We start from the raw sequence: 21550 nt of genomic DNA, 5'->3' as shown, positions 1-21550 counted from the left end.
AGATATATTGGTAAAAATATTGCTACACAGGATATCTGAAATTTTACTGCCTGTGTTTTCTGCTAAGATTTTTATGGTATCATGACTTAAAGTTAAGTCTTTTATCCATTTTGAGTTTATTCTTGTGTATGGTGTAAGTTGGTGATCTAGTTTCTTTCTTTTTCTTCTTTTTTTTTGCACGTACCAGTCCAGCTTTTGAAACACTATTTATTGAAAATACTGTCTTTACTCCATTGTATGCTCTTGCCTCCTTTATCAAATATTAATTGACCACAAAGGCTGGGCTCTCTGTTCTGTTCCATTGACCTATATGCCTGCTCTTATGCCAGTACCAGGCTGTTTTGATTACAGTGGCCTTATTGTGATACCTTCAACTTTGTTCTTCTTTCTCAAGATTGCTGAGGCTATTTGGGGTCTTTTTTGGTTTCATATAAATTTTTGTTTTTTTCTTTATTTTTTTGTGGTGGTGGTGGTGGTGTTTCATATAAATTTTTGAAATATTTGTTCTAGATCTGTGAAATATGCCCTTAGTATTTTAATGGGAATTGTATAGAATGCTTTGGATAGTATGGAATATGCTTCCACTAATTTAGATCTTCCTCAATTTCTTTCTTTAGTGTCCTATAGTCTACTGAGTACAGGTGTTTTACCTCCTTGGTAAAACTTATTCCTAGTTACCTTATTTTTGTTTGTTGTTGTTGCAGTAGTAAGTGGTATTGTTTTCTTACTTTTTCTTTCTGGTAGTTCATTATTGGTGTATAAAAATGCCATCAATTTCTGAGTATTGGCTTTGTATCCTGCTACTTTACCAAATTCATTAGGTCTAGTAGTTTTTTGGTAGAGTCTATAGGGTTTTCTATGTACAATATCTTGCGGTCTGTAAATAATGACAGATTTACTTCCTCCTTTCCAATCTGGAAGCCTTTTATTTCTTCTTGTCTGATTGCTGTGCTAGGACTGCCAGTACAATATTGAATAAGTTGTGTAAGCAGACATCCCTATCTTGTTCCTGATTGTAAGAGAAATGCTTTTTGTTTTTGCTCATTGAGTATGATGTTGGCTGTAGGTTGTTCATATATGGCCTTTATTATGTTGAGGTATGATCCCTCTGTTGCCACTTTGCAGAGTGTTTTTATCATAAATGGGTGCTGGATTTTATCAAATGCTTTTTGTGCATCTATTGATATGATCATGTGATTTTTTATCTCCATTTTTTTATGTGATATATCATGTTTATTGATTTATGAATATTATACCAACCTTGCATCCCCAAGATAAATCCCACTTGCTCATGGTGCATGATTTTTAAAAAATGTGTTGCTGGATCTGTTTTGCTAATATTTTGTTGAGAATTTTAGCATCTATGTTCATCAGGGATATTGGCCTATAATTTTCCTTCTTTTTTGTGTTTATCTGGCTTTGGAATTAGGATTGTATACAGGCTCCATAAAAAGAGCTTGGAAGTCTTTCCTCTTCTTGAATTTTTTGGAATAGTTTGAGAAGGATAGGAGTTAGTTCTTTGAATGATTGGTAAAATTTGCCTGTGAAGTCATCCAGTCCAGGACTTTTGTTTGCTAGGAGTTTGTTGATTACGGCTTCAGTTTCATCAGTTGTTATCAGTCTAGTCAGGTTTTCTGCTTCTTCCTAATTCTGGTTTGGAAGATTATATGTTTCTAGAAATTTATCCATTTTGTCCAGGTTGTCAAATTTCTTGTCATATAGTTGTTCATAGTACTTTCTTACCATCCTTTGTTTTTCTGTGATATCAGTTGTTACTTATCCTTTTTCATTTCTGATTTTATATATTTGGGTCCTCTCTCTTTTTTTGTTGATGAGTCTGGTTAAAGGTTTGTCAATTTTGTTTATCTTTTCAAAGAACCAGTTCCTGAGTTCACTGATCTTTTGAATTGTTTTTTAAATCTGTGTCATTTATTTTCACTATGATCTTGATTATTTTCTTCCTTCTACTCACTCTGGGCTTTGTTTGTCATTGTTTTTCTAGTTGTTTTAGGTATAGGGTTAGATTGTCTATTTGAGATTTTTCTTGCTTCTTGAGGTAGGCCTGTAATGCTGTGAACTTGCATCACTGGATTCCTTTTCTCTGTCCCATAGATTTTGAGTGGTTGTGTGTTCATTTTCATTGTTTCCAGGTAATTTTTTATTGCTCTCTTGATCTCATTGATAACCCATTCATTATTTAATAACATCCTATTTAGCCTCCATGAATATGAATGTTTTTGAGTTTTTTTAAATTGAAGTTGATTTCTAGTTTCACGCCATTGTGATCCAAGGAAATGCTTGATATGATTTAAGTCTTTTTGACTTTGTTAAGACATATTTTGTGTCCTAACACGTGGTCTATCTTTGGGAATGATCCATGTGCACTTGAGAAGAATGTGTTTTCCTGCTGCTTTGGGATGAAATGTTCTGTAAATATCAGTTAAATCCATTTGATCTAGTGTGTCGTTTAAGGCTGCTGTTCCCTTGTTAATTATTTTGTCTGAAAGATCTATCCAATGGTGACAGTGGGGTGTTAAAATCCTCTACAATAACTGTATTGCTGTCAGTCTCTTCCTTAAATTCCACCAAGATTTTCTTTATATATTTAGGTTCTCCTATATTGGGTGCATGTATGTTTACAAGGGTTATATCCTCTTGTTGGATCAATCCCTTTAGTATTATGTAGTGACTTTTTTTAAAAATCTTTTGTTATGGCCTTTGTTTTGAAGTCTGTTTTGTCAGATATAGCATTGCTACTCCAACTTCTTTTGGTCTCCATTTGCACGTAATATTTTTTCCCCATCCCTCACTTTCAGCCTGTGTAAAAATTTTGTTCTATGGTGGGTCTCTTGTAGACAGCATATATATGGGTCATAGTTTCTTATCCATTCAGTTATACTATGTCTTTTGATTGGAGCATTTAACCCATTTATATTTAAGGTTATTACTGGTAGATACTTATTCATTGCCATTTTTTTTTCTTTATGCCTATATTCTTTATACATTTCTTCTTCTTAAAGCAGTCCTTTCCACATTTCTTGCAATGCTGGTTTGGTGGTCATGAACTCCTTTAGCCTTTATTTGTCTGGGGAACTCTTTATTTCACCTTCCATTTTAAATGATAGCTTTCCTGGATAGAATATTCTTGGTTGCAGGTCCTTGCTTTTCAGCACTTTGAATACTTCATGCCAGTCCCTTTTGCCCTAGAGTTTTTCTGTTGAGAAATCAGCTGACGGCCTTATGGGAGCTCCCTTGTAGATAACTTTTTTTCTTGTTGCTTTTAAAATTCTCTCCTAGTTTTTTAAACTTTGCCATTTTCATTATGATGGGTCTTGGTATAGCTCTCTTTGGGTTCATCTTAAATGAGACTCTATACTTCCTGAAGTTGTATGACTTTTTCCTTCACCAGGTTGGGGAAGTTTCCTGTCATTTCTTCAAACAGGTTTTCTATCCCTTGCTCACTTTCTTCTCCTCCTAGTACCCCTCTGATGTGGATATTGTTATGTTTTATGTTGTCCCAAAGTTCCCTTAAACCATCCTTATTCCTTTTAATTCTTTTTGTTGTTGTTGCTCGGATTGGGTGGTTTTTTTCTACCTTGTCTTCCAAATTGCTGATTTGATCCTCTGCTTCATTTACCCTACTTTTAATTCTTTCTAGTGTAGTCTTCATTTCAGATATTGTATTCTTCATCACTGACTATTTCTTATTTATGTTTTCTATGTCCTTTTTTATGCTGATGTAGTTCCCACTAAGTTCCTTGTAGTTTCCATAAAGTTCCTTGAGCATCCTTATAGCCATTACTTTGAACTTTGTGTCTGATAAATTGCTTGCCTCCATTTCATTTAGCTCTTTTTCTGAAGATTCCTCCTTTTCTTTCTTTACAGAATTGTTTCTTTGTCTCTCCATTGTAGTTGCTTCTTTGTGTTTGTTTCTATGTAGATAGATCTTCTTTGACTCCTAGTCTTCATGGGGTGGCCTTAAGTGATGGGAGTCGGGTGGGACCCAGTGCGCAGTGTTCTTGATTTCCTGAGCTGGATTCTCTAGGGATATCCCTTGTGTACATTATGTGGGCTCTCCTATTGTAACTGGGCCTTGATTGCTTTTGACCTGTTTGTGGGTGATATCTCCCCTCTGGCTGGCTGATTGGGAGGCTCAACTGCAACCATGTCTTGCAAGCTGTTGTGCAGGTACTGATGAAACAAAACAAAACAACACACACACACATACACACACACAAACACAAACCAAAATGACAACAACAATAGCAAAAACGAAAGAGAAAAGAATGAGAAAAAATATTAAAAGAGAAAAAGAATATGACAAAAGGAAAGAAAAAAGATTATGAGAGAAAAGAAAGAAGAGAAACAATAAGAATAAGAAATAGCAGGAGAAAACTGAAAAAAGAAAAAAGAGAGAGAAGTCTGCAGTCAAAACGTTGACAGGGTTGGTCTTCTGAGGGCAATGAGAGAAGGCCCTGTTCAGGCCCATCTCCTTGGTTTGTAGATGGCTGTCTTCTCCCCGTAGCTCACCTTCCTTCCAGCATGCGTCTGTGTCCAAATTTCCCCCCTATTATGATGTTCAGCTTCCAGTTGTGGAAAAGATAAGAACCATTGCCCAGGCTGTTTGTGAAGCCAGAGATATTGGACTCTCTCATGGGATGCAATTCAGAATTGATCGTTAGGTGCAACAGGGTTTTAGAAATGTGCCCATCTGCATGCCAAAGACCCATCTTTCTCACCAACCCAACCAGAAAGGTGTACCCTGGGATTTCATTTTACCCATTAGTGATGTCTGCACCAGCATAGGCTCTGGGTTCATTTATGTTTTGGTTGGAACAATAACACCATGCCCGGACTGCCTACGCGGCCCTGCTTTTACGACATAGACCTTGATACGGAAACAGAGCTAGTGAAAGGTTGTTCTAAATGAATAAAACTCAAGCTACTCCTTGCCTTTTGGCCTCCGTTGGAGAAGAAAGTGAATTTGAAATATACTTGTTACGCAATGCTGGAGAAATGGTGGAAAAGGCCAAAGATTTCTTCCTTCTGGATGAATTCTGTTTGCAGCCGAACATCATGTTCAGTCAAAGGGACCTCCACCAAGTTTGAAAGAAACAAGTTTGCTTCCGGTTTCTGCAGAGTTTGCATTATTTCCTGCTGCTTACCCTTGAGAATGGTTATTGTATGGGGACGGTAGGGTAAGATTAAAGGAGCCTGAACTGAAAGGCAACATTTTCTAAAAAATTTCCCCTTTTTATAAGGACACCAGTCATATTGGATTCAGGCCCTACTCATCATAATTAAATATATCTGCAATGACCCTGCTTTTGACTGAGGCCACATTTTGAGACACTGGGAGTTGGGAGTCTGATATATGAATTGGGGGAGACACGATTCAACCTATAGCACAGACCCACAGGGAAAGCTCTGGTCTTTAAATCAAGAATTGTGTTCACCAGTGTAATAGGTTTGCTTTAACAAAGCTCTGAACCCTGGGACTCGTGGGGACTGATCATGTTCTACCTGCGCACCCGCAGCTTTAGAGTCAAGTGTGGCTCCTCCTCAGCACATGGGTGGGATTTCATGCTCTGCATTTTTGGGCCTTAATTCTGTGGGGAGGCTATTTATCTAATTTCTCACTTTCTTCTAATTACGTTAACTTGCAGTAGTTATGTGTAACCTGATACACCACTTTTAAATTCTTTTAGGAACTGTGAGCTGTGTAATTAAGCAAAGAGCTTCATTTTTATTTCTTCCTTCCTCCTCCTTTTCCTGGCTCTTCTCTTGCTAATTTCCTTCCTTTACTTCCCCAGGCTGGTCTTAGAGCACCCTCTAATATTTAAAGCCAGACCTTCCTTGAAGCTTTAGTAAAATGGAATAGGTCGTTTGGAAAGCTTTGTTTTTTTGTTCTGCATTTCTGAAAACATTTTCTTTCCTGTAGGGAAAATCCCTAAGTCTTATTTGTGGAGCCCTTTCCTGGCTCCGTGACTTTGAACAGAAGAAACGTCAGGAGGAGGCACGCCTCCTTGAAACTGGAACTGCCCCCTTGAATGATGGGAAGGACCAGCCCCCCTTTATTTCATCCTCATGTCAAGAGACCCCAGACACTCTGAGGCATGCCGGAGAGCCTGACTGGGTTACGCAGTTTGTGCAGAAGAAAGAAGAAAGGGACCTGGTGGATCGACTAAAGGTGAGATCCGCAATGATGAGAAGTGGCAGTGACATAGGAAACAGGACAGCATGATTAGTTGGGACTTAGATATCACGTGTTCTCTGCCTTTGCAGCGCCTCTCAGCTCTCCTGGCAGCTTTCTTGAGTCAGTGGGGCTGCGTGCACCCTTGCTGTCTTTTTAAGCTGATGTCAACAGGCCTTCTTGAGACAAGGGACTGGCAGTTCCCATTCGTTACCCGCCTGGGAAAGGACCCTTTCTCTCTGTTTGCATTGGCAACATGGTTTTGTGGCTACACACTCAATTAAGGAATGCATTTCATTGAGAGTGTGTGGCTTTGGGAGGGAGTATACAGACTTCCTGTGGTGAGCAGTGAGCAGTGAGCCTGGGACCTGGTGAGGTTCAGGGTTGTGATGAGCGCTGGCCGAGGGAGGCGAACTACCCTGTGTGAAGAGGCACTATGCTGAGCAGCCTCAGACTCTTTAAGAAAGGCCTGAGTTTGGGGCTTCCCACTGGAGTCTCCTTTATGGCTTATTTACCTTTTAGAAGGAGCAGATCAGAAGAAAGAAGCGAGAGGAACACCTGCAGCGGCTCCGTCATAATACGCAGCTCAAGTATGCAGCCAAACGTGAGGTAAGAGTCATCTTCTGGAGTGGCTATGTGGGGCCTCAAGGTGTAGCTCCTATGGGTGAGTGGCCAGGACCTCGGGCTCCTCTCCTTGACCTCCACTGGCTAAGTTCTTATCACCCAGTGGTTGGGCAGCTTAAGCCAAGGCACTGATACCAGTAAAACATCAAGGCCCATGTTAATGGCATGTGTGTGTGTTGTCCTGGGGGTAGCCACACTGAGGCAACTCTGTCAAGGAAATGAGTTTGTTCTCTTTCCCCACCTGCAATGCTTCTGAACAGAGACTGGAAGAAGAAGAGACCGAGCGTCTCCTCCGCCTCAGCAGGGACTTATTGACGGCAGGAACAGAGACTGAGCCGCTGCAGCAGCTGGCATCTGGGGAGGAGGAGCTGGTCCTCTCTGAGTACGAGAGTGATGAGGATAAAGGAACAGCTAATGGGTAAGGTAGCACTTATGCTCCACCCACCGCCCTGCCGAGTCTACATGGGGACTCCCTGGGAGGCAGCTCCTTCCTCATGCCCAGAAAGAGGCAGGCTTTTTTGTCACTCTTAGGGCATCTGAAAGGATGGAATGCCAGACACTGTCTCTTTTCTCTAAGCCAGGCTCCTCCTTAGGGTGTCTGAGTGATAATGACAGTGATAGCCAGCCCTCTCTCTCTGCCAGGCACTGGCTGCACGTGTGTTAACTCCATTATTTTCACAACAGTATTCGTGTCTTCCTTTATTTTATTTTTTTAATTATATTTTATTGATTATGCTATTACAGTTGTCCTGATTTTTCCCCCTTAGACCCCTCCACCCAGCACCCCCACACCCTCAGGCAATTCCCCCACCACTGTTCATGTCCATGGGTCATGAGTATAAGTTCTTCGGCTTCACCTTTTCCTATGCTGTACTTTATATCCCAGTGGCTCTTCTGTAACCACCTATTCGTGCTTCTTAATCCCATCACCTCTTCATCCATTCCCCCACACCCTCCTCCCATCTGGCAACCATCAAAATGCTCTCTGTATCCATGATTCTGTTTCTGTTCTTCCTGTTTGCTTAGTTTGGTTTTTAGATTTGATTACTGATAGATGGGTATTTCTGCCATCTTATTGTTCATAGTTTTGATCTTCTTTTTCTTAAATAAGTCCCTGTAATATTGCATATACAGTAGTCCCTCTATATCGCGGTTCATTTATCGCAGCCTCACTATATTGCAGGATTTTTAAGAATATTATATTTAATTATTTATCATGGGTTTTTCACTATATCGTGGGATTTTGCAGTACTGTATACGTATGTTTTTAAAGTTACATAGGTTTAAGAGTGTATAATATGTTTGAGAACATAAGTAGTGTTTATAAAAGTGTGGAAAAGGTTAATAAGGGAGTGAGAAAGGTTAATAAGGGCCTGGGAACAGTTTATAAGTGTTTGGGAAGGGTTTATAAAGCCTTAAAATATATATAAATACTAAAATAAACGTAAGGTTTCCAACTTCGCGGATTTTCACTTTTCACGGGGGGGCGGGGTGGGGTGGCTCTAGAACGTAATACCCGCGATAAGTGAGGGAATACTGTAATGATGATGATTTGGTCATGATGAACTCCTTTAGTTTTTTTCTTGTCTGGGAAGCTCTTTTTCTTCCCTTCGATTCTAAATGATGTCTTTGCTGAATGGAGCAATCTTGGTTGAAGGTCTCTGCTTTTCATGACTTTGAATATTTCTTGCCAGTCCCTTCTAGCCTGCAAAGTTTCTATAGAGAAATCAGCTGACAGTCTTATGGGAACTCCCCTCTAGGTAACTAACTTCTTTTCTCTTGTTGCTTTTAAGATTCTTTCTTTATCTTTAACCTTTGGCATTTTAATTATGATGTGTGTTGAAGTGGGCCTCTTTGCATCCATCTTGTTTGGAACTCTCGGTGCTTTCTAGACTGGCATGTCTTATTTCCTTCACCAAGTTAGGGAAATTTTCTTTCATTATTTTTTCAGATTTCCAATTTCTTGCTTTATCTCTTCTCCTTCTGGCACCCCTATTATGCAAATATTGGACCTCTTGAAGTTGTCCCTGAAGCTGCTTGTACTATCCTCATTTTTTTGGATTCTTTTTTCTTCTTTTTGTTCTTGTGATTGGTTGTTTTTTGCTTTGTTATGTTCCAAATCATTGATTTGATTCTCAACTTCATCCACTCTACTCTTGTTTCCCTGTAAATTGTTCTTTATTTCAATTAGTGAATCCTTCATTTCTGACTGGATCTTTTTTTATGCTGTTGAGGTCCTCACTAAGTTCCTTGAGCATCCTTATAACCAGTGTTTTGAACTCTACATCTTATAGATTGCTTATCTCCATTTTGTTTAGGTCTTTTTCTGGAGTTTTGATCTGTTCTTCCATTTGGGTCATGTTTCTTTGTCTCCTTGTTTTGGCAGCCTCCCTGTGTTTGTTTCTATGTATTAGAGCTGCTCTGACTTTGTGTCTTGGTAGTGTGGCCTAATATAGTAGATGTCCTGTAGTGTCCAGTAGCATAGCTTCCCCTATCATCCAAGCTGGTTACTAGAGGTTGTGCCCTTCCTGTGGGCTGGTACACCCTCCTCTGTAGTTGAGCCTTGATTCTTGTTGGTAGATCAATGGGACGGATTTACCTGGGGCAGTCAGCTGCAAGGACTGGCTGTGACCACTAACCACCACCCTCTGCCCTACATGGAGGATCAGCTATGCAGAGGCTGGATGATGGTGCTCCAATGTGGTGGGTAGATGTCCACCACAGGCTCTGGTGTTCCCCGGGTGGTACAGGGCAAGGTCAGCCCCTACCTGTGTTTTTCCCGGGGCCGTGCTGCCTGAGTTATAAAGCAATCTGAGATGGCTTCTACTTGTACTGGGTTTGGAGATTTTCAGGTGAAGCCAAGCTGTGAATCTAGGCTGGCTACTACTAGGGCCCAGTCTGGGACTCACTGAGGCCAGCTGTTGCTTGCTTGAGAGGATTTAGGAAGTTGTGAAGCATGAGCCATGACCAGCCATTCATAAGGAAAAACCACTTGGGTGGGCCCATTAAGTTGGGTGGGGCAGAGTCCCAGGCTCTGGGGAACTGAGAGAAGTCCAATTTGTTGAAGGTTGGATAGTTAGGGGAGAGTAGCCTTTGATTATAGTCAATCATTGAACCTAGGCTTTGGGAATCGTCGTCGTCGTCGTCGTCGTCGTCGTCGTCGGCAGCCGTCCGTCTCGAGAGACGATGGTGTAGCTTCTTAAGAGTCTATCTGCACCGCCGAGAATGGCTGTGCAGTCCGACTCGGGAGTGACACGGTATCTGTCTCCTCCCGTGTTGAATCGACATCTTACGATGACGCTGGAGTGTCCTCTCCAGTGAAGCTGAAGCTACAGAGCCTGGGCAGGGTGATATGGAGGGTCTGCTGTTGCCCATGCAGCAGACCCCCCCTCTCTTCGCAGCTGAAGGATCCAAGGGAAAGACGGAGTCAATACAGCTTGGCTTCAGGTGCGCCGCAGGAGTTGCCGGTGTTGACTACAACGTCAAACCGCCTTAGGGACTCCGGCTCCGGATTTTCTGTCGGGGTTTACTCCCTTAGCCTTTCCCCTGAAGAGGTATGCCGCAAGGCAGCGGAGGTTTTTTGGAATCAGAGTTTTCCTTCTCTGGGCTTTGGGAATACCATGTCCTTTTTCTGTCCTCTCCTGAGCGGCAGTGGGAGGGTGGCTTTGCCATTAGCCTGGGGCATCTCTGATGGAGAGAGCAAGTGAGCACCTGCTGCTTTGGTGGAACTTCACTACTGGGATGTGTCTGTGTCCTTCCAGCTCAGAGATCAATCCTCAGTTCTGTTCTTGTTTGTTTAAGTCTAGGGCTGGTTGCTGGCATGTGGTGGATACTCAGTAAATGTGTCTAATTGACCTGAGTTCTCTGAGGAGACTGTTCTTTTTGTACTTTGTTTTCTCCCCCAGATTAGAGGAGGATGAAGATGACCTGGAGGAAGAACACATAACTAAGGTAAGATGTCATGTCCTGGGCTTTCTGCTGTGATTAGTCTTAAGTCCAGGGTCCCCAGGGAGAATGTGGGAGTCCCTCCAGTTTCTTCTCACCCTGCTGTAGGTGAGGAGCCTCCAGTCCACTGACTATATCTCCCCAGACCAGACCTTGGTCTCCAGGTGCTCACTTGGCAGGCTGGGCTGGGCACCTAGGGAGACCTGTCCTGAAGCAAAGCCTGGGCTCACACACCCCAGGGCATCGAAGAGCAGGCATTCTGGGCGGAGGATCCGAGGTTTCTCTCTCCGTTAGGGGTCGGGGAAAGCCAGAGCTGGTCACAGTGGGAGTTCCCTGCCCTTTGGATACCTGATGGCATGTTCCTTTTTTGTTCATACTTCTATTTGCATGGAGTGCTATGAGGCATGCATGGTGCTGACACGTCTCAAGTTCAAATCATTTCGTTTCATTAATGTAAGAGTTTTTGTTTTCTCTGTTGAGATTAGATATTTCCACCACTATTTTCTCTTTTTCTCTCCTCACCCTTCTAACTCGTGGCAGAGTACAGAGAGAGCTTGTTCAGCTCGGTCTCCTTTACTGCCAGCCCCATTCTCCAAGCCCTTTGGGAGATGTGTGTGGAACAGCCTCCCTCACACATTCCCCAGGATCTTAGGACCCTTTTCCATTGTCAAGAGTCACCATTCGGGGAAATACCCTTTCCTGAGATGATCAGGTCCTCCAGAACAGGTGGCTTAGAGGCTGAGCATGACTGATGGGAAGAGTCCCATCTTGTGGGCGTCCTCTTGAACTTCAGGAGTTGAGGGTGAGATAGGGAGGCCCTGGACCCCATATTTGCTAAGATCTTCTGTGAAGCAGAGTCACCTTGCTTTAGGTGTGTGTATTTGTGGCCACTCTCCGTTCCCTCAGCTTGTCAGGCCATGGCATTCCTGGATGTGCAGAAAATATCTGAGGATGTTGTAGTCTCTTTGAAATCCCCTGCTTTTCCTTGGGGCAGATTTATTACTGCAGTCGGACACACTCCCAGCTGGCCCAGTTTGTACGCGAGGTACAGAAGAGCCCCTTTGGCAAGGACACCCGGCTCGTCTCCCTCGGCTCTCGGCAGGTAGACAGAAGCAGGGTGTCTCTGCCCACATGCCATCTGCTTCCTTCCCTGTGCCTTTGTCTTTCTCTTCCAAGCATAGAAGGATGGGTCCAAGGCAGGCTGAGCTGGGGGAGATGGCGCCTTCCCTGGCCTTGCTGGCCCTTGGAAGATGACAGAGGGGCACTGGCTGGGAGGCCCTGGTGGGCTGCTGTGTCATTTAGACAGCACCGTTTCTTTAAGTCTTTCTCCTCTGCCTTATAGAATCTTTGTATAAACAAAGAGGTGAAAAGCCTGGGCTCTGTGCAGCTGATCAACGACCGCTGTGTGGAACTGCAGAGGAGCAGACATGGTAGTCACCTGTGCCCTTGAGCTAACGGAGCAGCTTCTGCAACCATCGTGTGGCCTTGGACAGTACTGGGAGTGAGGGGGCGGGAGGGGACACGGGCCGGGGCCACAAGAAATACAGAGAGTATCTTAATGGAAATGATAATTTCTTCCTAAAGATCCTCTGCTTGGGAAAAAAGTGTTTTTGCATCCTGAGTCCAGTGTTAATTCCAAAACCCTGGCTTTGAACACAGAGTAAAATATCAGAATGTTATGAGATCAGAATTAATAGTTCATGGAAGGGTTTTATAGACTTGACTTTCCAGGCCTGCTCCTGGCCACAGGACAGTTACCATTCTTTCTGTCTTTCCCCCATGCTGGGGCCACCCACAGAGAGTAAGAGCAGAGCCCAGGGCGAGGAGCTCAAGAGGAGAAGGAAAGAGTTCCGGGCTGCCTGTCCCTTCTACAACCATGGGCAGCTGCAGCTCTTCCGGGACGAGGTCCTGCTGGAGGTGAAGGACATTGAGCAGCTGGTGGCCCTGGGGAAGGAGACTGGGGCCTGTCCCTACTACGGGAGCCGGTTTGCCATTCCAGCGGCCCAGGTGAAGACTGTGGAGGGTTGGGCCCTACCTCATGGCTCTTAACTGCAGCCTAGGCCATGAGGGGATCCTTTACTCCTCTTAGTTTGGAAAATGTCACCGGCCATGGTTGGACTGACTTACACACGCACACTGATGACACATAACACACTCTCCTAGTACAGAGGGTCACAGGAGGCCCCGGGTCCCTTCGTAACTCTGGGCTGCAGAGACTGTTGGCATTATAGTGGGGACAGCAAGCAGATCAGGGCCAGGAAGGAGTGTGCATTCCTAGCTGAAACCACAGTGAGAGATGTCAGGGCAGAAACTGAGAGGAGTGGAGTCAGGGAGCTACAGAACAGAAGTCTATTTCCAAATGCCTTCCAGAGTCACTGTCCTAACTGTGTACATGCCTGCAGCATTTGAGATTCCTACTTTTTAGACTAGCCGTATGGAGTATAATTTAAACAGAGAAAAACTGCCACTGTGACAGGTCAAAACTGATGTGATTGGTTTTTGGTATGACTTAACCATTTTCCTCCTACTTCCTTTATACGAATGACTTTTGGAAATAGGATATTATTTATGGAGAATTCTGTATAATCAAGAAAAGGTTAAAGTCAATTTTAGAAGTTTCAGGGAACTATATTAGTAATAATTTCACATGGCACTAACTGCTCATCAGCGTGTTCCCCCGTGTGTGTGTGTGGCACTCACAGAGAAACCCGGAGCCTCCCGGCGGTCCTGTGCCCTCCTCGGGCTCTGTGCCAGCGGAGGGTCAGTGCTGTAGGCACTGTGCACCAGTACAGTTGTCTGTCCTGCCGTTTTTATGATCAGGCACTTTTTACCTCATTTTTGCTCTTATGGTATCCATTGAGATAGCTAAGGCAGGTACTTTGTGTATTCTACACATGGGGACACTGGGTCCAGAAAGGTTAAGTGATTTATCTGTTTTCTCACAGCAAGTGAGGAATGGAACCGGTATCAAAACCTGCATCCTAAGTTGCCAGTTTTCTGCATTTTCACTTTGTTTATCAGTATTCTTTTAACTGGAAAATCATCATAATACCATAGCCCCTAAAAAATTTACAGAGTGTTTTTATAATAGTTTTGTTGCCCCAACCCTACCCCTTAATGCTATCTTGACATGGAGTTTATCAAGCCCATTTTGCAGATGAGGAAAACAAGGCTCTTAGAGGGTAAGTGACTTTCTCAGAATCACAGCTGGGAAGTGGCAGCTCCTGGACCAGAACCCTGGGCTGCCTCTGGTACACCAGTGGTTTTCACAGCGTCTTGAGGAAACTCGGGTGCCGCAGGGGCTACCTTGGAGGCACGGCTGAGGCTAAGCAGTAGGGGGGTTTCACGCTTCTCCCCCATTCCCATTCAATCAGCAGTTAGATCAGCTCCACTTTTGTTTCATGTATTTGATGTTCAACGTAGAACTTCAGAGGAAAGAGTCTTGCTGAAAGCACAGTATGATGATATGGCTTTCTCTCTACACATGTTCTGGGCCGGAAATAAAACTTCACACCAGGAACTTGGAGTAGGCGGGGTGAGCCTGCTGTGGAGGGACCCCGCCACCACTCGGGGCCGCCATCTCTTCCTCCCAGGTGGTGGTGCTGCCCTACCAGATGCTGCTGCATACGGCCACCCGGCAGGCCGCAGGGATCCGGCTTCAGGGCCAGGTAGTGATCATTGATGAGGCACACAACTTGATTGACACCATCACGGGCATCCATAGTATGGAGGTCAGCGGTTCCCAGGTAAGGATGTTCCTCTTGACTACCTGGGCCTGGGATTCCTCCAGACATGGAGCTTGGTAGAGGTGGTGCACTGAGTCAAGGCAGTGGCCTCATTAGAGGCTGACTCTGGCTTCCAGCAGATCTCAGAACTGTGGGCATCCATCTAGCTCAGGCAAAGTGGCTCATTTCCTTGATCTTCACTGGCCTGTGTTATTCTGAGTCCCTTTAGCCCAGGATGCTACTAACTATTGTTCATAATCCAGGATAATAGCATGAGAGAAGCAGAGTCCGCATGTAGTTGGATGTTATTATTATTGATATTGCTTTGAGGGGATTTAACTGAGGAATGGTCAAGATTTCTGAAAACTGCTATTTATTTATTACCTATTTATTATGTGCCACACCTACTGTGCATTGGGCTGATATTCCTGTTTTACATTGAGAACTCAAGAGATGCAGAAAGGTTTAAGCAGTGCCTAAGGTCACACAGCTAGTAAGTGGGGAGCTGGGATTTGACCACTGGTTTCTGACCCTGAAACTCACATGACATCCGACCACCTCTACTGACCAGTGCCTGGGTTGACATTAGGCCAGGATGGGAGGGTTACCTTGAACTGTTCCTCTTAGTACACAACATGTGTTTTTCCAACTCAGTAAAAACTAGCAGGGAGCTTCATTACTTGGGAGATCGAGCCTCTTGCCATTTCCCCTGGCACAGAGTGGACACTGCCGGAGAACATACTTCCTTTCCCTCCATCTCAGGTCCCACCAGCCTACGTACCTTTGAAAGCCATCCCTTTGTCTGTTCCCAGCCCCTCTCTCCTCACCCTGATTGCCTGCTGTGTGTCCTGGGCTGGCGTTTTCTAGGCATAGTCTGAGATGTCACTGGCCCAGCCCTCGGCTGCTTGCCCAGAGTTGGGTCTGCCTTCACGCACATCTGTTCTCTCCCCAGCTCTGCCAGGCACATTCCCAGTTGCTTCAGTACATGGAACGATACAGGTGAGACATGGCCTCCTGAGGGCGAAGGGAAAGTCCCGCTCAGCCTCAGCACCCCTGAGTCAGCTTCTGAGCCGAAGCACTGAGGTTGCCCTCTTGGCCGGGCTCTGTGTGGATGGCCCTACGTGCTGCTCATCTCCTGGTTCACCGTGGTGTGTACCCCACGTGTACCAAGGATGCTCAGGACACAGCAGCTGCTCTGAAGGCCTTGGACTATGACTGACCTCATTTTCTGGGAGATTATTTGTAGCTTGTGAGAAGTTTGAAAGACCAGACAGAAAGGCTTGGGGCACTTAGAAGGGAAGTTGCTCTTGGAGTAACCCCACTTGCTGTCCATTGGTTTGTCCTCAGGAAGCGTTTGAAGGCCAAGAACCTGATGTACATCAAGCAGATCCTGTACCTGTTGGAGAAGTTTGTGACTGTACTGGGTGGTAAGGAACCCCATGCCCACCCGCCTCTGGCCTGGTCAGCTTTCTGGACCTGGTTCCCTGGATGCTGTCAGGACTTCTGGGTTTTCTGTGTCCTCAGATGGTCTTGGCCATTCATTAAGAAAATTCTTATTTTTTATAGCATAGTTGAATTGTCTGACATAGGTCTTTTTTTAGAACCCTGATTTATTTGCCACTGTTCTGATGTGGTAATAATAATATACTATAAGTGTATGGTATTTTGTATAATAGTGATAGCAGCTGGGAGTGCTCCAGTGAGAAAGCAGCGCAGGCGAGCCAACCCTCAGCGATAGAGGAGGAAATGAAAGCTCAGAGCAGAGGAGTGGCCTGCCTCTGGCTCCTGAGCCCAGTGAGAGGAACTGGAATCTGCTGGCTCCAGGTCCCATGAGTCTCTCCAACATTTGGTGCAGCACCCCTTTCCTTCCTTGGCGATCCCTCTGAAAGCTTCCATAGAAGCGGAAGTCAAGAATGCCAGCGGGGTTTGTTCTGCAGGGATTTTGTCTCGTGTTGGGGCTCTTCGCTTCCATCTCTGCCTTGCCTGTCAGCACAGCCTGGGCACGTCCTGTTTGCACCTGCATAAAATGGGCTGGTCACTCTGTCCCTACCTCTTTGGAGGAGGTGCAAAAAGAATGAATCATGTGTAGGCAGACTTTGAGGCTTCCTGGGACCTCCTGTCCTCAGTGGGGTCTATGGATTCTAAAAAGAGCGAAAACCTGTTCAAATACAAATGTTCTTTTTTGACTAGTACATTATGGAGTGAGAAGATTGGGGGGCTTGAGGACTACCATCCTGACCTGTTTGAATTCTCTTTTAGGGAACATTAAGCAAAATCCCAATACACAGAGCCTCTCACAGACAGGTAAGTGGGTGGCCCTCATGGGCTTGGAGCTGGTCTGAGCCAATTCTGATCTTCCCTCTGGGACCCCAAAACCATGGTCTTCAGAGCAGGACTCCAAGGCTCTTATTTGTTTACTCTTAGGGACAGAGCTGAAGACCATCAATGACTTTCTCTTTCAGAGCCAGATCGACAACATCAACCTGTTCAAGGTAGAGGGTTTACCTGTTCACGTTAGCACATCTGTTGTCATCCTTACCACCACCTGTGGGTAGAACACTATGTTAACACTGTGGAAGGAATAAAAAGTAAATTCCTTCTGTCCTCAAGCAGTCCAGTGGGCTGAGAATCTATAGCATAGGCATGTCATTAACTCTAAAAAAAAGCAGTGGGTCAGCAAGAAAAAAATCCTCAACCTAAGGTCAGAGGGTCATAGAGATTAGGGAGAAAATGGTGCCTTTCTTTGTACCTAATAAGCACAAGTAGAGACGCAGGGCTCTCTGCCTCACTCCATCTTCCTTGGGGCACATTGTTTCCCCTGGGCTGGTGGGCAGAGCAGGAAGTTAATTCTGTGAGTGTGATCCTGCTGTTGGGCTGAGGTGAGCGAGGACACAGCTGGGCCACTCTGCCTGACCTTTCCGCCGTGGTTTGATTGCAGCCTCAGTTCTTTGCTTGCTCCGGGCCCACATGCTCGGTGCTCCCCCAGGTAGGGTACAGCCACTGTTCTAGAGTCAGAACCTTAGTAATTCTAGTTGACTAACAGTAACGGGTCAAATACTGTGTTTGAGGCCGTGCACCAGGTTCTGTGACTCCAGGGCAGGGTGTGGCACCACCCTTCCAGAGCAAAGGAAATTGAGGCTCAGTGAGGTCCTCTGGAGGACGAAACGCACCAGTGGCACATGAGTCCACAAATGGGGTGTGGCAGAGCCAGCATGTGAACCCAGCTGCGCGGGCTCAAGACCCTGCTTCCTTTCTATCCCGACTTTCCTTTTTGAACCAGCTGGCCCCTGGCTTACCCATTTTGATCATGGTTACTGCCTCTGTCCCCTTCAGACAGGCTGGCAACCCTGTCATTTCTGAGTCCTTTCTTTCTCCCCCTTTGTCCCACATTCCAACTGTTGCCAGGCCTCACAGCCTGAAATAGCGGTTGGATTTATCCCACCTTTTCGTTTCCATGCCCCCTACTTCAGTGTGACTCTTGTTCCTCTGCCTTCTTTCTTATCTTCTTGATTTCATTGTTTCCCTTCTAATGGCTTTTACAAACTACAGACTAGTGACTCTTAATTGAAAGGTACTGTTCTTTTCAGAAATCTTTAAAGGCTCCAAAGTCATCGTCTTGCATTCCAAGCTACATGCTTACTAAACTGCACTCCCGGCATCCCCTGAACAAGCCCCAAGCTTTACCTCCTTTGTGCCTTTGCTCATAGGAATTTTTTTTTTTTAACTGACTCTTAATCCTTCAAGGTCTAGCTTAGGTCCTGCCGTGTTGAAGGAAAGCAGAGGGGGGCGTAGCTATCACCGAGCACCTTTAGAAGGGTTGGAGCCGTGCAGGCTTCTTTGTAGGGAGGCCGTGTCTGAGGCCTGGCAGAGGCCCCCGTGAGGGAGAGGGCTGGGTGGTGTAGGGACGCTGGGGGAGGAGTGACCTCAGGAAGCAGGATGACACCGTCGGCCTCACGAGGCTCTGGGCTCCTGGAGCGGCGGTGGTGAATCATGCTGCCTGGGTTTTGGAAAGGGGTTCTTGTTCGGTGTTCTGGCCTGATGAAGGTTTCCGTGCGCCTACACTGGGTGTGGTGTTGCAGGTGCGGCGCTACTGTGAGAAGAGCATGGTCAGCAGGAAGGTACAGCTGCCCCTCCTTGGGACCCGGGCGGGGTCTGGCAGCACCTCTGCTTGCTGCCCTCACACAGTCACCCTTGTCTCCGTTGTCCTCTCTGCGGAGCAGCCTTGCCAGGGTGGGGAGGGGCGGCCAAGAGGCCGGTGTTGGGGGTGGAGCTGCGGACCAGAGATAAGCTGATCCTCCACCCTGGTCTCCCTCAGTGCTGCCTCCCTCATTAGTCCCCATTGCTCTCATCCCTGCTCAGCTGGTTGGCTTCACAGAACTGTATGGGGCCGTCCTCGCACCCCACAGGGAGCAGCCCAGACTGGCTGGGTTCCAGCACTTCCTACAGAGCCTGCAGCCTGGGGTGGCTGAGGGTGAGTCAGGAGGGTGGGAGCTGGGCCGCACACTCTGGGCATGAATGTTCCTTCCTCACACGTGGACCGTCTTCCCGAGAAATGCGTTAGCCCAGCTGCAGAGCAGCCCTCTGCCCTCGTCCGTGGTCCCAGACTCTTCCCTCTGCTCTGTGCAGCTCCCACAGGCCCTGTGGAGGACGGGGAGGCCAGAGCACTGCGGCCCGCTTCCCCGCTGATGCACATCGAAGGCTTCCTCACGGCTCTCACCACTGCCAACCAGGATGGCAGGGTCATCCTGAGCCGCCAAGGTAATCTGAGGAGGAGCCAACCTGGAGCTGGGAGGCCAGAGCATGAAGGGAACCTTTTCTTCCACCCCGGCATGCCCCTGGGTCAGGACAAGGAAACGGTGGTGATACCTGGCCTCCTGTGACTTGGGCAGGCGGTAGGGGTAGTAAGGAGGGTGCAGACGTGCTGGGATGGTCCGTCATCTCAGGCAAGGATGTGAGAGAAGCCATGTAGCCTCGTAGTTAAGGTTGAGTCTTGGTTCCATCACCGACAAGCTGCCTATCTTGTACCAGTTTCTTTGTCTCTGAACCTCAGTTTCCTCATGTGAAGGGAGATACCTCAGGGTCACCCTGGACATTAAATAGGATTTAATTTAAAGAGAAAATGCTATCAGTTGTGCCTCCCGCATGGACACAGCTGGAGATTCCCTCTGCCTCAGACAGATAGATATGTCTGTTGTACCTGCCCCCTTCCCATGTAGCTTTTATTTGTCTCTTTATCAGGCAGCCTCAGTCAGAGCAGCCTCAAATTCCTGCTGCTGAATCCAGCTGTGCCTTTTGCCCAGGTGGTGAAGGAATGCCGGGCAGTGGTCATTGCAGGGGGCACCATGCAGCCGGTAAGGACACCAGGCCCAGCCCTTTGTGCCGGGTCTGGATGGGACAGTGACTGGGGAGGGGCACTCAGCCAGGCCTCTTCACCTCATCCCTTCGGTTCCCAAACCAGAAAGGGGCTGGCTTGAGCAGGCCAAGCAGTGTCCACCAGGTGGCATTGCTGTACTGTCTCACTGCCCAGGCCTTCAGGCTGTGGGGACAGTGGGCACTGCCAGGCTCCGGTGTGTCCGCAGCAGTGGCATCACACTGGTCCAGAGAAAGCCCTTCTGGAATCCCTTCTTCTCCCTGAGTTGCCTTCGTGCCAGGTCCTTCCTGTACCCACCATAGATATAACCTTCCCTCTCTTATAAATTTAAATTTAAATATATTTTTAGAAAAGTATTATATTTTCATTGTAGAAAGCAGAGACAGACCAAAACAGGAAAAAGGATCATAATTTCACCAGCAAAAGATTCATTTTGTTATGCATATCATTGTAATAGTCTTTGCATAACTTCTTCAAATACACATGCATATTTTTAAAAATAAAAAATAATGGTACAATATTATCAGTATATGCTGTTGTTAAAATTTTTTTTTCCCCCACTCAGCAACAGAATGTCCTACATGTTTTTCTTGTTGGCAAATATGCATTTATTCTGCCATAGCCTAGCTATACTGTAGCCTATTACATGAATATATTTTATATAACCACTCTTCTTCTGTTAGATATTTAGGTGATTTCTAGTTTCTCTCTAGAGTGGTAAATGTAACCAATCTATGCACAGTGGTTATTTCCTTCAAAGGCGTCCTAGAACAGGACTTAGCGCACGTCCTCAAGGAACTGGTCCCCAACTTCAGCCATCTGTTTGGTCACCCCTGTAGCTTTTATTATTTTTTCATTCTTTCTTCTCTGTAGACTTGTATATTGTTATTTATTCATGTATTAAAATAGTTTATAGTCCTTATGGCTTTTGATGCTCAAGTTGTCTCAGACATGGCCCGTGGGAAGCACCTTGCTGCCTCCAGCCCTTTGGATGTGGCCCCCTTAGCCTAGGAAGGCTTTCTTGCTTTCTGGAGCAACAGAAATACCCCAGCCTACCTGAGGCTTTCATTGTCCCGGAACTGGAATCATTCATGTCTCCTAGTTTCTTTGACTGGAGATGGGTACACAGAAACTAAGATCTGGGTGCTGGGGTGTTTCCAGTGTTCCTGAGCTATTATAGTATTCCCTCACTTATCGCGGATATTACGTTCTAGATCCCCCCCCCCCCCCCGCGATAGGTGAAAATCCTCGAAGTAGGAACCTTACATTTATTTCAGTATTTATATATATTTTAAGGCTTTATAAACCCTTCCCACACACTTATAAACTGTTCCCATTCCCTTATTAACCTTTTCCACACTTTTATAAACACTACTTATGTTCGATCTTCCAGTCAGGGCACATCAGAGAAGGAAAACTCTGACTCCAAAAAACCTCCGCTGCCTTGCGGCATACCTCTTCAGGGGAAAGGCTAAGGGAGTAAACCCCGACAGAAAATCCGGAGCCGGAGTCCCTAAGGCGGTTTGACGTTGTAGTCAACACCGGCAACTCCTGCGGCGCACCTGAAGCCAAGCTGTATTGACTCCGTCTTTCCCTTGGATCCTTCAGCTGCGAAGAGAGGGGGGGTCTGCTGCATGGGCAACAGCAGACCCTCCATATCACCCTGCCCAGGCTCTGTAGCTTCAGCTCCAC

At 45.9% G+C, this 21550-nt stretch overlaps 1 protein-coding gene across 1 annotated transcript in view; it reads left to right on the top strand.

Moving 5' to 3' along the window:
* Positions 1-21550, top strand: part of DDX11 (DEAD/H-box helicase 11) — a 35405-nt gene that overhangs the window by 5667 nt on the left and 8188 nt on the right. The window contains exons 2-17 of the mRNA XM_090273834.1: positions 5942-6190; positions 6716-6802; positions 7078-7235; positions 10723-10768; positions 11757-11864; positions 12105-12192; positions 12561-12769; positions 14356-14508; positions 15440-15486; positions 15835-15914; positions 16747-16791; positions 16912-16979; positions 18567-18605; positions 18847-18958; positions 19114-19245; positions 19726-19838. Of these exons, the coding sequence (XP_090129960.1) occupies positions 5942-6190; positions 6716-6802; positions 7078-7235; positions 10723-10768; positions 11757-11864; positions 12105-12192; positions 12561-12769; positions 14356-14508; positions 15440-15486; positions 15835-15914; positions 16747-16791; positions 16912-16979; positions 18567-18605; positions 18847-18958; positions 19114-19245; positions 19726-19838 (1734 nt within the window). The remainder of the gene's footprint in view (positions 1-5941; positions 6191-6715; positions 6803-7077; positions 7236-10722; positions 10769-11756; positions 11865-12104; positions 12193-12560; positions 12770-14355; positions 14509-15439; positions 15487-15834; positions 15915-16746; positions 16792-16911; positions 16980-18566; positions 18606-18846; positions 18959-19113; positions 19246-19725; positions 19839-21550) is intronic.

This window comes from Furipterus horrens, unplaced genomic scaffold (genome assembly GCF_987537825.1).
Source record: "Furipterus horrens unplaced genomic scaffold, mFurHor1.1.pri manual_scaffold_4, whole genome shotgun sequence".
In the NCBI taxonomy this organism is placed as follows: domain Eukaryota; kingdom Metazoa; phylum Chordata; class Mammalia; order Chiroptera; family Furipteridae; genus Furipterus; species Furipterus horrens.
Note: the sequence above shows the minus strand (reverse complement) of the source record. Positions and strands in the feature narration are given on the sequence as shown.